Here is an 18,856-nt window from a genome sequence, read left to right as displayed (position 1 = left end):
TGGAAGGGTGAGCTCGGAAAACACAAGAAATATCGACCGCAGCTGATGAAAGTGGTCGTTATTTGGAGCCCTCCGCGCTGACTTGTTGCTGAACGCTCCTTCCCTGATGTGTCGGCCAGGAAAGCAGTGGCTCTGTTTGACTAAGATGCCTGTAATTACACGGTGGGAAGTATCCAGCGCCGGCCACCGCTTCCTCGGCTCTTCCAGGCCTGGGACACAGAGCCTTCTGCCTCCAGGAGCTGCTTGTACCGGGAAGGGTTCGTGCACCCCCTGCGCTGGAGCAGATGCTGCTGCCACCGCACGCCCCTTCTCTCACCTCCTGTGGGTGCCCTCACGCGGGTGCCTCTGCTCTGCTGGAAGCTCTTCCTGCAGGGAAGGCAGATTTTGAAGGGGCAGACATAGCACAACGGGGGAATTTAGCTCTTCCCATGGCTCTGAGCCGCTTTTGCACACAGTGATCCCGGCGGTCTCTTTGGTCCCGGGTTTTTTTTTTCCCTTGGGAAAGGCTTGGAGCCGGTGGGGGATAACAGAGCGTTTTGTTGTTGGGCAAAGGGAGGCACCGAGATGCAAATGCAAGGGCTCTGGGAAGGGTTCTGCCTTTTTTGGCAGCACAGAACTCCAGGTTTGGAGCTGCGAGGAGCTGAGGGTGGCCGGGAAAGCTGCGTCTTGGCTGCGGGGAGGCCCCGGCAGCGCCACCTCGGGCCTCCTGCAGCTCTTGGATGCTCAGCAATATCGAGGATGTGACAACCCACTTCTTCAGGAGCGTTTTCAGAGGCGGCCTTTAAATATTTACCGGCACTTCCTCTAGCAAAATAGAAACCTCTCGGAGGTGGCAATTGCCGTGACCACTTCCTCCACAGCCCTCATGAAGCTGCTCTTAGTGGCGCTTGTGACTTCAGGAACAAGTTGGTGACTTTGCAACCGAGTCTCACCTCGACAGGAGGGTCATGGTTTGTCTCCTGCCCAGGATGTGTCACGTTAAGCAGCGAGTGTGGGTAGAAATAGGTGAGTCTGACCAGGAAAAAGATTGTGAAATGAGTATCTGTTTTAATGAGCATATTGATAAACAGCAGCTCAGGTCGGCGGGATTTCTCCTAACTCTCCTAAATCTCAAGGCAGGGACGGGCAAGTTAGTTGCCCGGCCGTTTTGCATCCTGGCTTCAATGGTGTTAATGTGCCAGGGGTGGCTAATTAGCAGAGCCCAGTGATGCGACTCTGCGAGCATTAGACACAGCTGGAGCGGGGCTGCATTTCCCCCAACTCTTGTCCTATAAGCGGCCACGGGGAGGACGGGCTTCCAGGGCAGTCGCGTCCCCCCTGCCAGGGCCCGTCTCCTGCCTTCAAATTCTGCAACGGGGAGCAATGAAAGGCTCTGGGGGAGGGGGAAAGCGTGGCTGGGATTAGCTGCCTTCTCCTGGGCTTGCTCCTTTCTTTCAGCCCCGTCTTTTGTGCCCTGCATTCCTGAATAATGGAGGTAGTGCACATCCTTAACATGTCAATGGGCCTGGGAGCTGCATGGAGAAGGAACAAGCTCCAGCTTTGTCTTGACAAGTCAGCGTCCCATCGAGCTCACTATCATATCAAGAGAGCTTCATGGCGCAGGCCAAAATCCGTGCCCCTGGAAGGGGGGTTTTGGCACCGGCCGTCTGGCACAAGGAGCTCGCGCTGGGGCTGAAGCGGATGTTGGTGCCGACTTTGATGTTTAATCCAATATCTCGGAGGTTTAACGCTGGGAGCAGGAGAGCTCTCGCAGAAGCAGGAGGGTAAAGGGAAACTCGGTTCTTTCCAGAAGATCAGACAGAACGAAACATCCTGAAATTCAGGATTAACCTGAACCTCTGCGTGCGTTCAGCGCAGATCCTGCTGGAAAGCAGCAGCAGGGTGGCAGCTAGATAAGCTGGGGTGTTTGAGCCTTGAAACTTCTGAGAACCATCTCAGCGAGCTCCTCTTGCTTTCCAGAGAGCAGTGCAGAAGTCCCTCTGTGTTTGGCTTTTGGCCCTGTTTTGAGCTCATGTGAATGAGTGGCCTGTGCTCCGTGCTGCGATATTCCCGTGAGCTCCACTGCTCACGGAAGAGCAGCTTGAGCGCAGATGTTTCCTGCACGCAGCTTGTTCCCCCCTCGTTGCGTGTCGCGATCCTTCTGCCTGTTCTGCGGCTGCATCTGGACCTGCCGTGGTTGCAGCCGATGGACGTGCTGAGCTGGACTCGGGTTCCAATGGGAGGCATCAGGAAGGGTTTTCCGTCTTGGAGTGATGTGGTCCACGTGGACCTTGGAACCATGGGTGAGTGGTTGACTCTGGTGTCTCGGAGCTGCCCTGGCTCTTGCTCTTGGCCCAGCACGTGCAGGGCGGGAGTCTGGCACCGTTGCGGCTTCCCTCAGTGGCTTGCTGAGGTGGAGCTACGTTAGGTGCTTCTGCGATGCATTTTCTTTGGATACCAGCTACTGAATTCCTCACCCACCTCCTTAGCTCTGTGCTTCCGCATGCTGAGACTATTTTGCAGCTTCCCGAAACCGAATTCCTCATTTGACCTGCAAGTACCAAACTAGTCTTTCCCTGCCAGGGTCTGATTTGCCTTGGCCAAGGGGCCCAACGGTCCAAACGGGAGTTCTTTGCTGCTTGCTCTGGTGCTTCTCCCTGCTGCCTTCACCTGCCTCTCCTGGTGGCAGATAGGAGGGATCGGCTCCATTCTGCCCAAATCTCCAGGCACCGAGGAACGCCCTAGGTTGAGTCACGCGTTTTGGCCACCAGCGCAGAGCTGCGCTAGAGTTGCACTGGTAACCAGGCCAGGAGCAGCGGCTGGTGTTGGCCTGTAGGCCTGGACATTTCAGAGCTCTCCTGCAAGGGGTAAAGTTTGGGAAGTGGGAGCATCAGGATAATGGGGCACCCGGAGATGGAAAACGGTGGATATCCCGGCAGACCAGCCGAGCTGTTTGACAGAGAATCGGGGCCGCCAGGCGGTTCCTGCGTTGGCATCGGCCCTCAGTTGGATCGGGAGCCCAGCCACCCCCACACGAACTGCCAGGGTCTGCCAGGACCCGCTTCCCTGGAAAGGCAAAGCTCTTTGGTCATCTGTGTGGGTGTCTCAGCAGCCCTTGGAGGGATTTCTGCATCCTCACATCTGCCTGGAGCTCACGGGGAGCTTCGTGCGGCTGCAGAAGCATCGAGGGGCAAACGCACCGCTCGAGGGTTGCCCTTCATAGCGGCTGCTCGTGGTGAGCCCCAAGACCAGCCTCTAGGTCACTGCGCCTGGGGCAGAGGGGTTGTTAGCAACGTGGCTAGAGCTACGGGGGGGTGTTAACACACACGGCCTGTCCTCCTTGCTTTCCGGCCCGGGGTCTCGGCTCGGCAGAGCGCGGAGCGCTGGGATCTCCCTTCCCACGCGGCTGGGTCCCTTGGGAAGGCCTGATGCGCGTCGTGCGGCACCGCTGGAACACACTGGAGGAAAATAAGCAGCGGCCGTGCCTGGGAGCCGCCGAGCCTTGCTGTTTGTGGTTACGAGTTGGACGGGGCTTGCTCGAGGAATTCAGAGCTGCTTCTCCCGCCGCAGCCCGGGAAAAGGGAGTTGGTTATGGAAGCTGGAAATGCCAAGCCCTGAGGAAGCCCAGTCCTGTGCAGTCCTGCAGCCTGCTCTTGAGGTTTCCTTGGGCAGTGCTGCTGTCCTCCAGATCCCCTCTAAGTGCTGCCCACCCACGGCACGTCCTCCCCGGTGACTAGGAGGTGCTGTGAGGGGGACCATAGAGCTGCCTGGAGAGCCCCAAAAGGCTCTTGGTGGGGAGGAAGCAGATGGAAAACTGGTCAGTGGGTAGAGGTGTGGGATGCAGCACGTGCAGAGCTTATGCTGCTCTGTGCTGCTGGCCACAAAATCAAACCTTTGTACATTGGCTAACACAAAAACTGGAAGGAACAGCAGACCTGGCTTGAAAGCCAGGCTCATGGATCAGAGAAGCATCTGTCATACATCGAGCTGTCCAGGTGGTGGCTTTCAAGCACCAAAGATTTCCTGGCGCCTCCACGCTGGGTCATCAGCTTTTAAATTCTCCGATGTCCCAGCCTGACTCCAGCTTTCCTTGAAAGGTCACCTAATGCCCCTGTTCTCGGCTTCTAGCATCAGTTGTGTCTGCTCTGGTGCTTTCTCCTTCCTTGTGGTGATCTTGAGGTGCGGGGGCTGCAGGGGCAGCACAAATGTGCATGGACCAGGAGGTGTGTGACGGACGAGGAGGTGGATCCTGTTTCTTGAGGTGCACCAAAGAAAGAACCAAAAAGCTCTTTCTCCTGGATGTGCTACCTCAAAGAACTGAAACGAAGATGGTGGTGGGGCAGGTGGACCTCTGCATATCAGACAAGGTCTGTGCATGTCAGCTGCCCATTGGGTATCGTAATTAATGTGCTGCTTTGGTGTCTTTTGTTCCATCAGGTTCCGGAGAGTCTTAGGATGAGGCTCCTGTGAGGGACTTGCGGCCGCCCTGCCTGCCCTGCGGTGCCTCCAGATTCCCGGCGGCTGGATAGCGTCATCGTGGGACGGCATGACCCTGGGATCCGCAGCGCTGCCCCCGTGCCGGGGGAGGACTTGGCTCTCCATGCTGCTGCTGGCGGCCTCTGTTCACTGCCACTGGCCCGGCGAGGCGGCCGAGGTGGTGCGGGACTGGGAGAACCAGCTGGAGGCCTCCATGCACTCCGTGCTCTCGGACCTCCGAGAGACTGTCCCCGCTGTGGTGGGCATCCCTGACAGCTCCGCCGTGGTGGGCCGCTTCTTCAGAGTCTCCATCCCCATGGATTTAATTGCTTCCAATGGAGAAATAGTCCAGGTGAGTGATGGCATTCCCCAAGGCTTGCTTTCAGGATCCCATGTGCAGCTGCAGGAGCTAAGCTAGGCCCCCCCTGATAGGATGGGTCACAGGGGTGACTACGAGGCAGCCTGGAGAATTTTTAGGACTTAGAGAAGAAGGATTAAAGAAAATTCCTTTTCTCACCTCATTACAAAGTTCCTTCTCTCTACAGCAGACTTGGAGACCTCTTTCCTTAAGTGGTGATTGATCTGCTTGGTGGGCTGCACTTAATCTGAAGTATCCAGCCCCAGGAAGGATGGGCACATTGACCTGACAGGAAGATGTTGCCTCGGGAGCTGGGACCGCTGCTCTGATGCTCTGAGGTGCTTCCTTCCCTGTGGCAATAAAATATTGTTAGGCAGCTCTCATTCTGCAAGTAGGGCTCTGCACCACCCGTGACACAGTCTCTCCTGGCCTTGTACCTCGGTCTTTTGGGGGTCTTTGGGGTCTCTTCTTCCAACCTACCCTCAGGCTGCTGGTCACACCTGAAAAAGTGACTTTTGGGGATTGGTACTCAGAGCAAGAAAATGTCAAGCTAGCGTGGAAGGAGGGCAGAGACACCTCCAAAACTATGATTGCCAACCAGCTGCTTGCCTACCTCATGGACAGCTCAGGAAAGTCTGATTTTAAACGGAAAAAAGAGAAAGGTTTGGAAGAAGTTTTCCAGTTTTGCAAAACTTCCCTAGAGAGCAAAATTGAAACAGGTTTATTTTTATTTTTATTTATTTATGGTGAGGGGGTAAGAACAGCAAGCCCTTGTGTTTTAGACGATCAGAGGGAGATGCAGAGCGTGTCAGAAGAGAGTCTGACAGCTCTGCTTCTCCCTGAAGGCAGTTTTGCTTTAGATCTGTCTGCAGCCAGGCCGCTACCCTGCTCAGCTGCGAGACCTCGCGTACGAGGGCGTCGGGGCTGCCGTATGCCCGCGATACGCAGGAAATCCCAAGAATGCAACTGCTAGCGCTAGAGCCCATCCCGCGGGGAGGAGGAGGAGGGCAGCGGCTGCACCCTGCACTTAGGGGAGTTGGAGAAGGGGCCGGGCAGGCTGGTTTCCCAGTAAAAAGCATGGCATTTAGTTTACTTCGGAGCTGGCGAGACCGCTTGGGAAGGAAGGCGGTGGTGGCCGTTGCCAGGTGAGGAGCACGCACTTGTCTTCCCCATGCTGGATGTCCCCGTGCCGTTCGGTGGCAGGAATCCACAGAACCCCCGTTTTTGGAGATCTTCCAAACCTGCCTGGATGCCACCCTGTGCCACATGCTCTGGGTGTCCCCGCTGGAGCAGGGCTCGGACTAGATGATCCCTAGATGTCCCTCCCAAGCTCAATGTTCCATGATGAGCACGGTGACCATCACACAGCCAGGCAGGGACAGCGTCCTTGAAAGGAGCAGCCCCTTCAGCTTGAACCTGTAGGAACAAGGGGGCTCCTGAGGGTCGCTGGGCCCCCCGCTCCTACCCCTGCCGCATGGATCCCTCTGCTCCGTATTGCAGCCAGGGCTGAGGCAGCTTTGCGCTTTGCTTGGAAATCCCTTGGGTTTTGAAAGGGATCAAGATCTTTTGAAAGGGTTTCAAGATCTTTGAAAGGGTTATCAAGATCTTCTGTTGCTGATGTAGTGACTTTGGGTTGGAATTTTGTATTTGCTTTGGTATCCTTTGATGGCAAGAAGTTTTTTGTGTTGCTGTAATACCCCTGTATCCCTTCCCTGGCCAAACGTTGCCCCTTGGTAGCTCCAGGAGTTAAATGAAAATGGTGATACATCATTTCAGCAACCTTACAACAAAACTTGTGCAGCCTTGAGGCACCTCTGCTAAAACCAGCGGCCGTTTGAGGAGCTGCAAATGGGCTGCACTGGAGGAAGCCTTGAAGGACAACTGCTGGTGGCATCTGGTTCAGCCAAGGCTGGGAGCGATTTCCATGCTTGCCTGTGGGCTGGCCCCAAAGCGAGTTGCATCTGTTCCCCTCCAAATTGATTCCTAAGAGGTGACGCAGGCTCCTGGGCACTTGGGGCGGCCTCGCTGAACTGGTGGATCTGGAAGGTGGCTCCCCAGCGGAGAACGCAGCGTTGGCCGCTGAGCGGAGCCAGCCCTTTCTACGGGGATTTGCTTTCTGGCTAAGGGGAACTGCGTGGGCAGTTTGGGAGGGTTGGGATGGAGTTTTGCTTGGCTGGAAAACTTCAGGGCGATTTGTTCTGGTCTCTTCTTTGGATGCCCTCTGTGTTTGGGGCAAAGTGAGCTACGCCGCAGCATAACAACGTCTACGTTTGGATGCTGCAAACCCCTGTACTTAAAGACTAAGGGTTGTCCCCTGTGAGATGATGCGGTGGGTCAGAGTGAGATGTGGTTGCCTGTATTCAATTCTCTTAGGTAACTAAGAAATGGGTATAATCTCATTTAAAAATAAAATAAAAGTTGTCCCCAGCCCCCAAGCCTGCAGGAGCTCCCTATCTGGAGGCCGAAGAAAGCGACTGCTTCACTTCTAGATAACTCCCTGCGATTATTCCTCAGCTGGCTGGAGTCGTGGCGGGGCTTGCCTTGAACCCGGCTCTCGGATCCTCTCCCTGCTCCTCAGCAGATTCCAGCTGCCGTAGACAAAACACGTCTCTGGGCCGGCGCGCCACGAGGCGTTTGGAGCCCGGCGTAAATCCGCATCGTGCTCGGAGAGCAGAGCTGCTTCCCTGGTGCTGCTAGGGGGCTAAGAGCATGGGACGCCCTGTGGCTCAGCGAAGAGGGAAAAAAAAAAACACTCAGGTTTATTCCAAAGCACTCAGGAAGGGAGTCGGAAAGCAAAGACGGACGCACGGAGATGTGAAGTAGCAGCTACCGCCTAGCTTTGCTCCAGGATCTCTTGTTTTCTTGAAGCTGCCTGACTGCCTGGGCTTGTGGCTGCTCTGAGTCAGACCTGGTTGTTGGAAACCCCTTTCCTCTGCGTGCTGCCTTCCTGAAAACACCCTCTGGATGGTGGCTGTGCTTGTGCGGGCGCAGAGCGATGAGGCTGGCGCTTGGTGACAGCTACGTGACGGGGAGCAGGGCGAGCTTGGGGCGCCTCGTTTTGAAGGTTGCTCCCGTCACCCTTGTTTGCCATTGTCTCTGGCCTGTCTCCCTATCTCGTGTCTACCAAAGACATTGCTGAACCCGACCTGTGAAAACTTGTGGTCAGGACAAACTTGGTCAACTGCGTCCTGTTTTTCATGGTTTTACCACATTTGCTTAAAACTGGTTTGGTTGCCTGTCCTCACTGCTTCCAAGTGAAGGATGCCCCAGAATCAGTCTGCTCTGATTAAAAAACACTGCTTCTAGCCTAGCTCTAGAGATGGCTAGAAATTTTTGTATGTGCTGCCCTTTAGCTTAACCATCTTTCCTACCATCATAATATTTACTTCCTTTCATGTATTTATAAGTGACAGGCATATTTCCCTGTCTTGATTTTTATTTGGTTAAACAAGCCAATCTCTTTGGTCTTCTCTCAAAATCAGCTTTCTTTTCCGCGGATGTTTTCTGCACCTCCTCCAACTCAAGTTCTTTTTCTTGATTTTTTTTTTGCGTGGCCAGAGCTACACAAAATATCCTGGGGGAGATTTTACCAGAGTCCTGCATAAAGGCGTTAAAACTTCCTTTACTCTGCTATAAATAACCTTGTCTGATATATCCCACAATTGTTTGCTCTTCCCTTTCTGCCTTACTTCAGCTCAGACGTCTTGTGATCAGCTGAAGTAACCGGGTCTGTAGGGTGTTTTTTTATCCCCGCTTCCAAGTGTTGAGATGCCAAGTGAGAACATCAGTCTCAGTGAACAACCGTTGACTTTTGTGTTACTAAACTCGCGCTCTATTTTAGTGCCGTTCGTCCCATCTCTTAACGTCATCCTGCTCTTCTTGCATGGAAATCTAAGCCTCCCGTTGCGAGGGCTGGTGCGGGGTCACAGCACAGCCAGCCCGAGCGCTTTTTGTCCGGATTCAGGACAGCAGCTATTGCAGAGCGCCCGACGCTCCGCTCTTATCGCCCCGGAGATGGGATCCCATCGTGAACCGGGAAAGCCGACACCGAGTTTGGCTGTGGAGAAGGCCTCGTACAAAGGTGGGCATTGACCTTCCCAGCAATGGGACCTGCCGTGGCAGCCGTTGTCTGCCTGTATTTGCTGTCCCCGAGCTGCAGAGAAAGGACTTTGTACTCTAAAGAAGAGGCAGTGGTAGCGTTTTCTGGCAGCCTGGCTGCAGAAAGCAGGAGGCATCTGGGCACCGAGTGACTGCAGAAGTGCTTAGCGGTGGCGTTTAGAGCTAAATATTCAAGGCAGGCACGTACAGAAGCGTAATGGCACCCTTTCTAACCCTGAACAACTTGAAGAGAGGTCAACAGCTGCCGGGGGGGAGCCACGACACTGTAGTCTGCACAGGCAGAAGAGCAGAGCTGCCTGGCTCAGAAACGGGCCAGGAACATGGCCTGCAGGTCCAGCCCGAGCAGGGCAGCCCTGTTTGGGCATGGAGCCCAAGTTAGAGCCAGTGGAAAGACTAAGGGTTTGTTCCGCGGCGTGAGATGCTGCGTTACAGCTTGCGGCAGCCCACAGGGTGTCAGGTGCCGCTAGGACGTGCTCATCTAGACACTCGTGAGGAAGTTGTTGCTTTAGGAAAGGCGAATGAAATGGGCCCGGGACGGTTCTGAAGCAGATCTGCTTTTCGGGCTGTCCAGCTGCGAGGGGTGCTCTCTGGATAGGAGCCCCATTTTGGCACTTCCCCTGGCTGTTCTGTTTGCCATCTGGTGAAGTGGCTTTTACTGAGCAGGTTTAGGCTCATCAGACCTTCACCAGGAGGGTCTGTGGGGCCCGCAGAGCGCGACCTGCCACGGTTGGGACGTTGGGTCTCGGTGCCCTGCTGCAAGCGTTGCTCCCTTGAAAGGCTCTTGGTGCCGGAGCCTTTTGAGCTTCACCACCTGTTCACCCTGAGACTGTTGGGGACTCGAAGATGTAGCCAACTATTTACACGTGCGTATGTGGGGCTGAACGGCAGCGGCTGGAACAGGTCCAGGCAAAGGGCGGCTTGGGCAGGGCTTTGCTCCACTGCAGTGTTGAAATCTTCAGAGATAAGATAATCCGATAAAACTCCTGCTGGGGGGCCAGGGAGGAGGTGGGACGCTTATCTTTTCCCGTCGGCAAGCCAGAGTCAGGGAATTGGCATTTTCAGCATGCGCTTAGTAACAAGCTCTGAATTGGAAGGAGTGGAAAAAATGACTCCATCTAATTATAACCCAGCTTTTTGGCCGGGCTGAGAAGCTCCTCGCTTGCTGTGTCCTGCTCGCAGGGCCCTCGCCCTGCGCCCGCGGGCGGCTGGAGAAGGGGACGGCGAAGGGCGCCGAGGAGCGTCCTGCGAGCGGGAGCGGGGCTGGGCCGCGTGAGGCACCGCTGGGGCCGCAGGCCCAAACCCTCGCCGCTTGGCACCCCTCCTGCCGCGTATTTTTCTCTTTCGCTTCCCTTTGGCCTTTAGCTTCTCAAAAGTCGCGCTGAAAGAGGAGCCTGGCTGAACTTCATGGATTTTTTTTCTCTCTCGCCCTCTCCTTTTGGAGGTTTTTCCCGCCCCGCGCTCGCTCCGCTAACAAGGGAGAAAGTGGGATGTGGGCAGCCAGCGCCGACCCCGGCCCCTCGCGCGGGCGGGCGCCGCGTTCCCCCTCCAACAATGCGGCCAAACAAACCCTTCCAAGCTGGCGGCGGGAGCGGATGAAAAGGCGGATTTCTCGGGACACTCAACATTTTGTGGTGACCTCCCCGTGAAGCAGCTGTTGTGCTCCCTTGCCCAGGCGGAGCGGGGCTCTCAATAGCGCCCTTATCCCCGACGCATGTGGAGAGGGAGCGGGCACGGTGGGCGGATGCGAGGACGGCGTTCGCTGGCCGCGGCTCTGCCAGCCCGTGGCCTTTTCGGTAGCGCAGCCATTTTGCTGAGCCCGAAGAATTCCAGAGTCCCAGAATGGCTGAGGTTGGAAGGGACCTCTAGGGATCATCTAGTCCAGGCCCCCTGCTCCAGCAGGGACACCCAGAGCACGTGGCACAGGGTGGCATCCAGGCGGGTTGGAAGATCTCCAGAGAAGGAGACTCCACAGCCTCTCTGGGCAGCCTGTGCCAGGGCTCTAGCACCCTCATAGCAAAGAAGTTCTTCCTCACATGGAGATGAAACTTCCTGTGTTTCAACTTGCACCCAATACCCCTTGTCCTGTCACTGGCCACCAGCGAGAAGAGTTACGGTTAACTTGTCAACCAGGACTCTCAAATCCCTCTCTGCAGAGCTGCTTTCCAGCAGGCCAACCCCTAGTCTGTCCTGGTGCCTGGGGCTGAACTTCCACATCCAAATGCCAGAAGCTGTCGGAGAGTTGGTGAAGCCTGCGGGCTGTTTTGAGACTTCCAGGGACAGATGCTTCTGTGTGGGACATCCTGGAGCAGCTGATGCGTGTCCGTGGGGTCCCACCTTCACCTGAAGCAGCTGTTGGTGCTCAGAGGAGCATGGGCTGCTGAGGATGCCCACGGGCAGGTTTGGCCGTGCCAGCACCAAAAATCACAGGCAGCGCCAGGTCTCCCAGCAAAATCTGTGGCAGTGCGGGTGTGGAATTGGAGCCTTTACTGTCTGCCCTGCATGGGACACAGGGAAAGCCTGTGGAGCTGCTCTGAGCTAGGACTGCTGCTCTTCTGCGAGTAACAGTGCCCCGCAGCAGCTCGCTCATCCTAAATGGAGCTCAGTTTGCCCTCTGTCCGGATCGAGAGAGGGCCCCCATGATGTTTTCCATTATTGCCCATGGATATTAGGATAATCCAGAAGGAGCAACCAAGACTAAGAGCCTATTGTACAGTAAACAACCATCAGCAAGTGTAATCCTCGTGCAATCGCTGGCATGCTGGCCCGTCCCTCAGCAACAGATGGACCTTTGAGAGGGGACAACTGGGGGCACTGGAAGATCTGGCAGAGCTGCAGGCAGATCCCTGCTCGCTTCCAGCTGCAAAACAGTTGCAAAATTCTTCTAGGGATGATTTGAAAGGGCGTAGGAAGCTGCTCTGAGGAGGGGCTGCGTCCCTGCCTGCTGCCGGTTGGCAAGGGTCTGGTAAAACATAGTCTGGAAGATCCCTCGATGCTTCCCAAGTGCTTGGCCCCAAGGCTGGGATTTCGGCACGGTGTAGTAGGGTGAGCTCAGAGACAGATCCCAAGGAGCCCATCTCTTGGCAAGGGACATTTGCTTCCATTTTTGCAGGGTTCCTTGAAAGGAGGAGGAGGAGGAGGAGGAGTAAATACCCGGAGGGTCATCGGCAAGAATGTGTTTTCGTGCTCAGATTCCCTTAGAGGCAGCAGTTTTGCTCGCTTCGTGTTTGCTTATCTTTGTTCGACTGAACTCCAGGGCTGTAAGACCCGAGTTTAGAAAACAAATCAAATGGAGCTATCTCCTTTTAGGAGCTGCCTGTCGGCAGTTGGCGGGCCTAGAATAACAGGCCGCCTGTATCCAGAAGGACTTTGGGAACAGGGTCCTCAAAGCCGGCCAGGCCGCTGTATGGATTTAAAATTGCAAACACGGCTAATTTCTTAACCGTCTTGTGTAATCTTTCCCCGATAAGCATTCATTTACAATTATCTCAAATAATAGGAGCACAAAGACAGCCTTTTTATCCTCCCCTTGAGCAACAGAAGAGGTATTTTGAAACCAGACCCCTTGAGGGAAATGGCAGGGCTTTGGACTTAAGGCCGATATTTCTTGTGTACATACAAAACCGGAAAAGTTATAACGGGAAAGCTAGAGATCCCAAATCATTAACTCTGTGGAGCCCCAGCAAATACTGTTTGAAGCAATATTTGAAAGAAATGGTGCTAGAAGAAAGTCCAGGGCCCTCTGCTCTGCCCCAAACACCCCAGTGAGCAGGATGGGCCGGGCTGAACACCAAAGCGCTGTAACACGGACAACTGCGGCCGGGACAAACCCAAGCAAAGGTCCCTGCTTCGTGATCCTCCGTGAACAAGGAGTTTGATTCAGCCCGAGGGGCTGCAAGGCCAGAATAACTGCTCGGATTATCCAGTCCAATCTTGTCAGGCTCTTCCTTTGCAGGGTTTGCCTGGGTGAATCTTTGCTGGCAGGGCAATGGCTGTGTTTAAAGCAGAGCGGTGCCTTTGACTCTTCTTCACTTGGTAACTTCCCCCAAATTTCCCAGGGGAGGCACAGACAGCGTCCCGGATTTTGTGTGTGTCATACATGTACATCTGGTTATATTAATTGCCTTGGTGCAGAACCCTCACAAATAGCCCGCGTATCTTCACAGATTGGAGACAGCTGAACTGGTTCAGCTCTTCTTGAAACAAGTTTAAGTGTTTTTGGTTTTTCTAAACATTTTGGAGCTGTCACATCCTTGCTAGAATGAGCTGTCCCAAAAAAGTGATTGGTCAGGAAGTGATTTTGCTTTTCAAAAGAGCCTTATTTTTCACCTGAGAGCATCTACCCGAAGTTAATTATCTAGCACTGGTTCTTTAGAACCATTCTGAGTCGGGTCAGGTTCGGACCCAGTGTCCTGACTTTGAGAACGAAGGTGCCTAGGGCTGCTTTTCAGTAGATGTTCTTCAAGAAAAGCAGGGGACGAGTCTCTCCCTGCCCTTGGCCCTCGCTTCCCTGGCTCCCGCTCCACGCATGTCCCGTGCGGCTGAAAGCGCCAGATCACAGGAAAACGGTGCTGAGTGGGTGATCCTGTAATTAAAAGCTCTTGTGGAGGGCACAGGAGGGAAAGAAGTTATTCCAAGCGTAGCCTTTAATTACACTTTTTAGCAAGCATTAAGCACCTCAAAGGGTTTTATCCTTCCTGTCTGTGAAAGCTGTGGCTTTGTCCTGACCGGGCTCCTGCCTTGGGCCGAGCCCTGTCCTTCTTCCCCTCCTGTGGGCAGGTTAGTGGCTAATTTTAGCATGAGGGGACAGTGGCAAAGTCTGGCTCTTGGCAATTTAAATTCTAAAATCTAACAGATGCTGGCCTGATGCCTCAATTTTGGGGGTGTGCTTGTTTTATTTTATTTTTTATTTTTATTTTTGTGAGAAGGGGCCCAACTGCAAGTCAGCTCCTGGCTGGGTGGGAGGACACTCTGCATTTGTCCCCCTTGGGCTAAAATGCCCAAGAAAGGACAGTTTGGTCCTTTGCTCCTGCAGCAGACAGGCTTGGTTCAATGTGTCCGTGCCAGGTAAAATCCTCCTTTCTCCTTTGGCAAAAGCGGCTTCTCCTTTTGCGGCGAGGAGAAGCAGAAGCAGCATGTAACATTGCCAAAACTAAGTTTGCTGTCAGATAAATGGGTAAGCCACAAAGCCGAATGAAAGCACGTTCACCGGAGCGTCACACTCAGCCGTTTGGTAGCTGCTGCTGGAGTCTCCAGCCCCAGGAACAGGCACATTCCTGCCCCGGGAGAGCACGGAGGAGCCAAGCCAGCGCAGGGCCCGCTGGCACCGTTCCCCGCCGCTCCGCGCACACAGGGCAGTGTTGTGAGGGAGAGAGACCCCTCGGAGCCAGGAGATGGCCCTTGCCTTGTGCCCGCTGCTTCCTGGGACCTGTCCGGGAGCCTGGGAGGCTTTGCCTGCCGAGAGTGCCTGGAAGATGCTCCGGAGTCCTGCTAAAACCCAAGCCCTGTCTCGGATTTCCAGCCTGCTCCCTGTCTCTCTGGCCTCAGTGTTGCTGGCAGCAAACAATCCTGCTCTTTGTTTTTCCTCCCCAGCCTTTTGAAGTAGAGGCGCTTTTCTTTGCAGCCGAGAAGTGTGAGAGCAGCCAGGGAAGTGACCTGCGCCGCTTGGACGTGGTGCCGCTCCGCGAGGCCTCATGGAGCGCCGCGACTGCCGCTGCGCTGCGGCTGCCCCTTACCCTGCCATTAGGCCCCTGTGATTTAGAAGCAAAACGGGAGCAAATGAAGCTTTGGGGCTTCCTGGACGTGTCCTTCCTGTACCGTGGAGACGGGGCTCGCAGCGGAGCTGCACGTCAGCTGCCCAGGGAGGGACGTGCCCAGGGTGGGACGTGCCTGTCCTTGGCTCCGCACACGGGCAGGACGGCGGCCTGTACTTGCTGAGAAGGAGGGTGGCCTCGGGATGATGACCATGGGGAAAAGCCAGTGGATATAGAGCAAGTAAGTTGAGAAGGCAGCTGGGGAGGCCACCTCTGCCTCTCCTTCTCTCCAGCCTATGGAAGTCGGGAGGCTTCCCATGCATTCCTCCTTCCCTTAGACTGCTGCAGTCCTGAGGAAAGCCTCTCACTCTTAAATTGGCTTCCACTCACCCATGCCACACATCACATTTAAGGTTAACAGCAGATTTTTCTTGTACGCGCCTGTCTAAGTGCAGTTTGAGTCCGTGCGCCTGCCTGCCCAAGCTGGCGGCCGCAGCGCTGCCGCACACTCTGCGGTGACCAAACCGAGGTGGTGGTTGCCTCTTGTAGGTCCTTGGTTTGCCCTTCCTCAAACGGCCAAGCAGCTCTTTGATATCTCTTTCTAACTGAGAGCTAGGAAGAGGTGAGGGGCGCTGAGCTTTGTACTAGCCTCAGCTGCCGTGGTGCCCCCACCAGCAGCACCTCGCTGAGGTAGTCGGGGTCCTTTGGGAGCTGCTTCCAGGCACGAGCCTGGGGCCTGGCCGGGCTCTTGGGGGAGGTAAACGGGCCTGAAGCCATGTGCAAGACATGAAGCACTGTGGCACAAGCGGCGCAGCTTGTTAGAGACCTCCAGTGTCTGGAGAGCAGAACCAAAGTCAGGGGGTGCTGCCTGAAGGACTTTGCTAAGTGGTCACTGCCCCCAACCGTCCCCTCCAGCCCTCTACTGGCCTAGCCTTGACCTTTCCTGAGCTAATCGAGTCCATTAGCCAGCAGAATAACTTTGAAAAGGCTGGGTTTTGCCAGGCTATCAGGGTGAATTGCTTTGTAAGGGGAAGAAGGAGATGGGATAGCAGGGGTGGGAGAGAAGGAAGAGGGAGGAGCGCAGCCACTTGCAGCAGTGCTGCGCCCTTAGATGGGCTTGCCCGTGTCACGTAGCTTCACCCTCAACTTTGTAGCTGTCCGTCATCTTAAATTACCCTTCTGCCCTCAGAGAAAAGGAATCGCTTGTGCTTTGGAGCTGCGTGACGAGGGCTGGAGAGCTGGCACCAGGCAGGCAGGAGGCCTTTGGGGCCCAACATCACGTGCTGCGTTGGGCCACTCTTCTTGCCAGGCCCCTTGAGCCTGTGGGGACAGGTGTCTGCAACACAAGCAGCCTGTGTCACCATGCCGAGATGGAGACACACTGCCCCATCCTGGCCAGGGAGGTCCTTCCTCGCTGCTTGCGCTGCCGGTAGAACCAGTCCTGATGCCCTCCTCCTAAAAGCGCTTTCTTGTGTCTCTCCTGTTTACAGATCTCTGAGGCGGGGAAGGATTCCTTGCCCTCGTGGCTGCACTGGAACGCGGAGAGCAGCTCGCTCGAAGGCCTGCCCCTTGACACAGACAAGGGCGTCCACTACATCTCGGTGACCACGCTGCAGGTGTTCCCCAACGGGAGCCACGTGCCGCAGGCAGCAAACGTGTTCTCCATTGAGGTGCACCAAGAGGAGCACAATGAGCCTCAGTCCTTGAGAGTGGTTCTCCAGGATATGGGTGAGGCAGCGCTGTTTGCGTGTGGGTTGGAAGAGCCGGTCACTATCCTGACCGTCATTTTGGATGCCGACCTAACAAAAATGACACCAAAGCAGAGGATTGAACTTTTAAAGAGAATGAGAAGCTTCTCGCAGATGGAACTTCATAACATGAAGTTGGTTCCTGTTGTAAATAACAGACTTTTTGACATGTCCGCCTTCATGGCAGGACCCGGAAACGCAAAGAAGGTGGTGGAAAATGGGGCCTTACTCTCATGGAAACTGGGATGTTCTCTGAGCCAAAACACCGTCCCCAACATCAGCAATGTTGAGGCTCCGGCTAAAGAGGGGACCATGTCTGCCCGCCTTGGCTACCCTGTTGTTGGCTGGCACATTGCTAACAAGAAACCTCATCTCCCCAAGAGGATGCGGCGGCAGATCAATGCCACCCCCACACCCTTGACTGCCATCGGGCCACCCACCACCGCGGCCCAAGAGCCACCGACGAGGATCGTCCCCACGCCAACGTCGCCGGCCATCGCGCCTCCCACGGAGACCACAGCTCCCCCGGTCAGGGAGCCCATCCCGCTGCCGAGGAAGCCCACGGTCACCATCAGAACAAGGGGCCCCATAGTGCAGACGCCCACCCTGGGGCCAATCCAGCCGACCAAGGTGGTAGAAGCCACGGGCACAATGACTGTGCCCATTCGCCCCACGATGCCTGGCTTCGTAGAGCCCACGGCCGTGATTACCCCTCCAACCACCACCACCAAGAAGCCGCGAGTCTCCACCCTGAAGCCAGCCACCCCGTCCACCACCGATTCCTCCACGGCGACGACGCGAAGGCCTACCCGAAGACCCAAAACGCCACGGCCCACCAAGCCTCCGAGCACCACGAGATCCCCCCCCACCAAGCTGACGACGGCATCGCCACCGAGCCGCGCACGCACCACGGCCAGCGGGCTCCCCCGGCCCTGGGAGCCCAATGAGCCGCCCAAGCTCACGAACCACATCGACAGGGTTGACGCGTGGGAGGGCACGTACTTCGAGGTTAAAATACCCTCTGATACCTTCTATGACAAGGAGGACACCACCACGGACAAGCTGCAGCTCACCCTGAAGCTGAAGGAGCAGCAGATGATAGAAGAGAACTCGTGGGTGCAGTTCAACAGCACCAGTCAGCTCATGTACGGCATGCCTGACCGTAACCACGTGGGGAAGCACGAGTACTTCATGTACGCGACCGACAAAGGCGGCCTCTTTGCTGTGGACGCTTTTGAGATCCACGTGCACAAGCGGCCGCACGGGGACAAGGCCCCAGTGAAGTTCAAAGCCAGGCTGGAAGGAGACCACAACGCAGTGGCGAACGACATCCATAAAAAAATTATGCTGGTGAAGAAGCTGGCTCTGGCATTCGGCGACAGGAACAGCAGCACCATCACGGTGCAGGGCATCACCAAAGGCTCCATCGTCGTGGAGTGGACGAACAACACGCTGCCCCTCGAGCCCTGCCCCCGGGAGCAGATCCGGACATTGAGCAGGAGGATCGCGGATGATGCCGGAGGCCCGAGCCCGGCTCTGGCGAACGTCTTGCAGCCGGAGTTCAAGCCTTTGAACGTGTCGGTCGTCGGCTCCGGCAGCTGCCGCCACATGCAGTTCATCCCCGTGACCAAGGACGGCAGGGTGGCGTCGGAGGCGACGCCGACGGTGGCGGCTGGCAAGGACCCCGAGAAGAGCAGCGAGGACGACGTGTACCTGCACACGGTGATCCCCGCCGTGGTGGTGGCCGCCATCCTCCTCGTGGCGGGCATCATCGCCATGATCTGCTACCGCAAGAAGCGGAAAGGGAAGCTCACCATCGAGGACCAGGCCACCTTCATCAAGAAGGGCGTCCCCATCATCTTCGCCGACGAGCTGGACGACTCCAAGCCGCCGCCGTCCTCCAGCATGCCCCTCATCCTCCAGGAGGAGAAAGCCCCGCTGCCCCCTCCCGAGTACCCCAACCAGAGCGTGCCCGAGACCACGCCGCTCAACCAGGACCCCATCGGGGAGTACGCGCCGCTGCGCGACGAGGACCCCAACGCGCCGCCCTACCAGCCGCCACCGCCCTTCACCGCCCCCATGGAGGGCAAAGGCTCCCGCCCGAAGAACATGACCCCGTACAGGTCCCCGCCGCCCTACGTCCCCCCTTAACGGACGGGCGGCTCTCGCTGCAGAAGGCGCCTCCGGCCGCCGGGGCCGCCCGCGGGCCCGCAGCCCCCTCGCCGTGCAGGAGCCCGTCCCGGGGCCGCGCGCGCCCCGCGGGGCCAGCGCGCCACAGGGCCCGGCGGGGAGGGCGGCTCAGGGCGGGAGCGGGGCGGGACGGGGGGGACACTCCTTTTATTTTTGCCTAACAAGCTTTTGGGTTTATTTTATTCATAGAAAACAAAAGGACAAAAAAAAAAAAAAAAAAAAAAAAGAAGATGTTG

General features: G+C 56.1%; 1 protein-coding gene across 1 annotated transcript; it reads left to right on the top strand.

The window, feature by feature from the left end:
• Positions 1 to 4,471: 4,471 nt before the first annotated feature.
• DAG1 (dystroglycan 1) lies at positions 4,472 to 18,584 on the top strand. Its single transcript, XM_088527302.1, has 2 exons — positions 4,472 to 4,807; positions 16,173 to 18,584. The coding sequence occupies exons 1-2, from the start codon at positions 4,526 to 4,528 to the stop codon at positions 18,579 to 18,581; spliced, it is 2,691 nt and encodes an 896-aa protein (XP_088383428.1). The 5' UTR covers positions 4,472 to 4,525; the 3' UTR covers positions 18,582 to 18,584.
• The last annotated feature ends 272 nt before the right edge of the window (positions 18,585 to 18,856 follow it).

This window comes from Tinamus guttatus, unplaced genomic scaffold (genome assembly GCF_059628265.1).
Source record: "Tinamus guttatus ecotype Peru unplaced genomic scaffold, ASM5962826v1 Tinamus_guttatus_pri_ptg000026l, whole genome shotgun sequence".
Classification (NCBI taxonomy): domain Eukaryota; kingdom Metazoa; phylum Chordata; class Aves; order Tinamiformes; family Tinamidae; genus Tinamus; species Tinamus guttatus.
The sequence above is the reverse complement of the archived record's forward strand: the minus strand, read 5'-3'. Positions and strand labels throughout refer to the sequence as shown.

What these genes read in the sequence shown, in the direction of transcription:
- DAG1 (XM_088527302.1), top strand. Translation starts at nt 4,526, where the DNA reads ATGACCCTGGGATCCGCAGCGCTGCCCCCGTGCCGGGGGAGGACTTGG. An exon ending in CCAATGGAGAAATAGTCCAG is followed by an intron (nt 4,808 to 16,172) that starts GTGAGTGATGGC and finishes TCCTGTTTACAG; the next exon opens with ATCTCTGAGGCGGGGAAGGA.